The sequence below is a fragment of the Oncorhynchus nerka genome, unplaced genomic scaffold, assembly GCF_034236695.1.
Source record: "Oncorhynchus nerka isolate Pitt River unplaced genomic scaffold, Oner_Uvic_2.0 unplaced_scaffold_7197, whole genome shotgun sequence".
Taxonomy (NCBI): domain Eukaryota; kingdom Metazoa; phylum Chordata; class Actinopteri; order Salmoniformes; family Salmonidae; genus Oncorhynchus; species Oncorhynchus nerka.
Genome location: NW_027034119.1, coordinates 1,718 through 7,155, shown reverse-complemented (window position 1 = coordinate 7,155; position 5,438 = coordinate 1,718). Strand labels below are relative to the sequence as shown.

The 5,438-nt window shown below is 55.2% G+C and overlaps 1 protein-coding gene across 1 annotated transcript; it reads left to right on the top strand.

Annotated features, from left to right (window-relative positions):
* Positions 1 to 251: 251 nt before the first annotated feature.
* LOC135566107 (histone PARylation factor 1-like) lies at positions 252 to 4,523 on the top strand (the record flags this gene model as incomplete). The annotated part of the gene is made up of 4 exons (XM_065013990.1): positions 252 to 352; positions 2,294 to 2,447; positions 3,102 to 3,189; positions 4,222 to 4,523. Coding segments are annotated over 4 exons (630 nt in total), but the record flags the coding sequence as incomplete, so codon positions are not given.
* Between the last annotated feature and the right edge of the window lie 915 nt (positions 4,524 to 5,438).

Genomic DNA, 5,438 nt, shown 5'->3' with positions numbered 1-5,438 from the left:
GCATCCCTTTAGAGAGAGGAACAGCATCCCTTTAGAGAGAGGAACAGCATCCCTTTAGAGAGAGGAACAGCATCCCGTTAGAGAGAGCAACAGCATCCCTTTAGAGAGAGGAACAGCATCCCTTTAGAGAGAGGAACAGCATCCCGTTAGAGAGAGGAACAGCATCCCTTTAGAGAGAGGAACAGCATCCCTTTACAGAGGAACAGCATCACTTTACAACATTGTCATATTAATCTCCACCCCTGTTTTTCAGAGATAGTCCGGACTCCCTGCCTGTGTTCCTAGGGGAGAATGAAGCCAAGAAGGGCTGTACCATTACGCAGATGGGGGACAACATGTTTGCTGCTGTCCAGTGAGTGTCCTCCACTAACTAACACAACGAGGAACACATGGACCATCTAAACTAACACAACGAGGAACACATGGACCATCTAAACTAACACAACGACAAGAGAGTCCACTGGTTGGTGTGGTCATGGGATGGGACAGAGATGGTGTGGTCATGGGATGGGACAGAGATGGTGTGGTCATGGGAGGGGACAGAGATGGTGTGGTCATGGGAGGGGACAGAGATGGTGTGGTCATGGGAGGGGACAGAGATGGTGTGGTCATGGGAGGGGACAGAGATGGTGTGGTCATGGGAGGGGACAGAGATGGTGTGGTCATGGGATGTGACAGAGATGGTGTGGTCATGGGATGGGACAGAGATGGTGTGGTCATGGGATGGGACAGAGATGGTGTGGTCATGGGATGGGACAGAGATGGTGTGGTCATGGTGTGGTCATGGGATGGGGACAGAGATGGTGTGGTCATGGGGTGGGACAGAGAGGGTGTGGTCATGGGATGGGACAGAGATGGTGTGGTCATGGGATGGGACAGAGATGGTGTGGTCATGGGATGGGACAGAGATGGTGTGGTCATGGGAGGGGACAGAGATGGTGTGGTCATGGGATGGGACAGAGATGGTGTGGTCACGGGATGGGACAGAGATGGTGTGGTTATGGGAGGGGACAGAGATGGTGTGGTCATGGGATGGGACAGAGATGGTGTCCCCTCCTCCCTCCCCCGCTCTCTCCTCCCTCACCCCGCTCTCTCCTCCCTCACCCCCTGCTCTCTCCTCCCTCACCCCCTGCTCTCTCCTCCCCTCACCCCCTGCTCTCTCCTTCCTCTCCCCTGCTCTCTCCTCCCCACCCCCCTGCTCTCTCCTCCCCCACCCCCTGCTCTCTCCTCCCTCACCCCCTGCTCTCCTCCTCCCTCACCCCCTGCTCTCTCCTCCCTCACCCCCTGCTCTCTCCTCCCTCACCCCCTGCTCTCTCCTCCCTCACACCCCCTGCTCTCTCCTCCCTCACCCCCTGCTCTCTCCTCCCTCACCCCCTGCTCTCTCCTCCCTCACCCCCGCTCTCTTCTCCCTCACCCCCCGCTCTCTCCTCCCTCCCCTCCCCCGCTCTCTCCTCCCTCCCCTCCCCCGCCTCTCCTCCCTCACCCCCTGCTCTCTCCTCCCTCACCCCCTGCTCTCTCCTCCCTCACCCCCTGCTCTCTCCTCCTCACCCCCTGCTCTCTCCTCCCTCACCCCCTGCTCTCTCCTTCCTCTCCCCTGCTCTCTCCTCCCTCACCCTCCCCCTGCTCTCTCCTCCCTCCCCTCCCCCGCTCTCTCCTCCCTCACCCCCTGCTCTCTCCTCCCTCCCCCTCCCCCCGCTCTCTCTCTCCCTCCCCCTCCCCCGCTCTCTCCTCCCTCACCCCCTGCTCTCTCCTCCCTCACCCCCCCGCTCTCTCCTCCCTCCCTCCGCTCTCTCCTCCCCTCCCCCGCTCTCTCCTCCCTCCCCCTCCCCCGCTCTCTCCTCCCTCCCCCTCCCCGCTCTCTCCTCCCTCACCCTCCCCCTGCTCTCTCCTCCCTCACCCTCTCCCCCTGCTCTCTCCTCCCTCACCCTCCCCCTGCTCTCTCCTCCTCTCCTCCCCTGCTCTCTCCTCCCTCTCCCTGCTCTCTCCTCCCTCCTCCCTCTCCCCCCTGCTCTCTCCTCCCTCTCCCCCTGCTCTCTCCTCCCTCACCCCCCCTGCTCTCTCCTCCCTCACCCCCCTGCTCTCTCCTCCCTCACCCCCTGCTCTCTCCTCCCTCACCCCCTGCTCTCTCCCTCCCTCACCCCCCTGCTCTCTCCTCCCTCACCCCCTGCTCTCTCCTCCCTCACCCCCCCTGCTCTCTCCTCCCTCACCCCCCCTGCTCTCTCCTCCCTCACCGTCCCTCTCTCTCCCATCTCTGCCCAAACTCTCCCTCCTTCTCCATCTCTCTCTCCTTCAGTCTATTTCTGGGGAGGAAGAGGAAGGAGAGGGGCGGGCGTAAGGAAGGGGGCAAGGCTCTGGATAACCTGGAGGAGGAGTTAAGAGAGAGGGCGGAGTCTCTGGGCTTTTCCCTGGAGCAGAAGACCAAAGGCATGAAGCAGAGAGACAAGAAGGTAATACCCCGTACTGAGACGGTACTAGACGGTAACACCCCGTACTGAGACGGTACTAGAAGGTGACACCCCGTACTGAGACGGTACTAGAAGGTAACACCCCCTACTGAGACGGTACTAGAAGGTAACACCCCGTACTGAGACGGTGACACCCCGTACTGAGACGGTACTAGAAGGTAACACCCCGTACTGAGACGGTACTAGAAGGTAACACCCCGTACTGAGACGGTACTAGAAGGTAACACCCCGTACTGAGACGGTACTAGAAGGTAACACCCCGTACTGAGACGGTACTAGACGGTAACACCCCGTACTGAGACGGTACTAGAAGGTAACACCCCGTACTGAGACTGTACTAGAAGGTAACACCCCGTACTGAGACGGTACTAGAAGGTAACACCCCGTACTGAGACGGTACTAGAAGGTAACACCCCGTACTGAGACGGTAACACCCCGTACTGAGACGGTACTAGAAGGTAACACCCCGTACTGAGAAGGTACCAGAAGGTAACACCCCGTACTGAGACGGTACTAGAAGGTAACACCCCGTACTGAGACGGTACTAGAAGGTAACACCCCGTACTGAGACGGTAACACCCCGTACTGAGACGGTACCAGAAGGTGACAGTCTAACCGCCCCCTGTCCATGTTCAGGTTGTCACCAAGACGTTCCATGGAGCCGGCCTGGTGGTTCCTGTTGATCAGAATGATGTTGGTTACCGGGAGCTGCCGGAGACAGACGGTAAGACTCTGCAACACTCTACATTTACATTTTACATTTAAGTAATTTAGCAGACGCTCTTATCCAGAGCGACTTAGAACACTCTAGAACAGTGGCAACTAGGTTTGGTCTCGGGCCAATGTTTTTGGTAGCTCAGTGGGCCAGAACATAATTTGTTTATAATATAAACCCAATGCAAAGGCCTACACTACAAGTAGAACACTCTAGAACCACTCGAATACTCCAGAACACTCCATACCACTGTAGAACCACTTGAATACTCCAGAACACTCCATACCACTGTAGAACACTCTAGAACCACTCAGATACTCCAGAACACTGTAGAATACTCTAGAACCACTCACTAGGCTACACTGGGGCGGCAGTGTAGCCTAGTGGTTAGAGCATTGGACTAGTAACCGAAAGGTTGCAAGTTCAAATCCCCGAGCTGACAAGGTACAAAATCTGTCGTTCTGCCCTTGAACAGGCAGTTAACCCACTGTTCCTAGGCCGTCATTGAAAATAAGAATTTGTTCTTAACTGACTTGCCCAGTAAAATAAAGGTAAAAAAAAAAATGCTTCATACCACTGTAGAATAGTCTAGAACCACTAAAATACTCCAGACCACTGTAGAATAGTCTAGAACTACTCGAATGCTTCATACCACTGTAGAATACTCTAGAACCACTAAAATACTCCAGACCACTGTAGAATAGTCTAGAACTACTCGAATGCTTCATACCACTGTAGAATACTCTAGAACACTGTAGAATACTCTAGAACCACTAGAATACTGTAGAATACTCTAGAACATTGTAAAATACTCTAGAATCACTAGAATACTCTAGAACCACTAGAATACTCCAGAACACTGTAGAATATTCTAGAATACTTCAGAACAGGTTTCAGAAACACTTTCCAAATAGATGTTATTCACACTATGTAATGTTCCCCCCCCCAACCTCTCCCCCCAATTTACTATATCTGGTGTGTGTGTGTGTGTGTGTGTGTGTGTGTGTGTGTGTGTGTGTGTGTGTGTGTGTGTGTAGTGAGCTATGAAGAGGCTGTGTAAGGCTATAGCGGAGGCCAGGTGTGATGAAGACAGGATGAAGGCTTTCGGCCCGCTGCAGGAGATGATGACCTTCGTCCAGTTCGCTAACGACGAGTGTGACTACGGCATGGGGCTGGAGCTGGGCATAGACCTCTTCTGTTACGGGTCACAGGTACACACACACACACACACACCTCAACACACGGGGCTGGAGCTGGGCATAGACCTCTTCTGTTACGGGTCACAGGTACACACACACCTCAACACACGGGGCTGGAGCTGGGCATAGACCTCTTCTGTTACGGGTCACAGGTACACACACACACACCTCAACACACGGGGCTGGAGCTGGGCATAGACCTCTTCTGTTACGGGTCACAGGTACACACACACACCTCAACACACGGGGCTGGAGCTGGGCATAGACCTCTTCTGTTACGGGTCACAGGTACACACACACACCTCAACACACGGGGCTGGAGCTGGGCATAGACCTCTTCTGTTACGGGTCACAGGTACACACACACCTCAACACACGGGGCTGGAGCTGGGCATAGACCTCTTCTGTTACGGGTCACAGGTACACACACACACCTCAACAAACGGGGCTGGAGCTGGGCATAGACCTCTTCTGTTACGGGTCACAGGTACACCACACACACCTCAACACACGGGGCTGGAGCTGGGCATAGACCTCTTCTGTTACGGGTCACAGGTACACACACACACTCAACACACGGGGCTGGAGCTGGGCATAGACCTCTTCTGTTACGGGTCACAGGTACACACACACACACACACACACACCTCAACACACGGGGCTGGAGCTGGGCATAGACCTCTTCTGTTACGGGTCACAGGTACACACACACACCTCAACACACGGGGCTGGAGCTGGGCATAGACCTCTTCTGTTACGGGTCACAGGTACACACACACACCTCAACACACGGGGCTGGAGCTGGGCATAGACCTCTTCTGTTACGGGTCACAGGTACACACACACCTCAACACACGGGGCTGGAGCTGGGCATAGACCTCTTCTGTTACGGGTCACAGGTACACACACACACACACACCTCAACACACGGGGCTGGAGCTGGGCATAGACCTCTTCTGTTACGGGTCACAGGTACACACACACACACACACACCTCAACACACGGGGCTGGAGCTGGGCATAGACCTCTTCTGTTACGGGTCACAGGTACACACACAC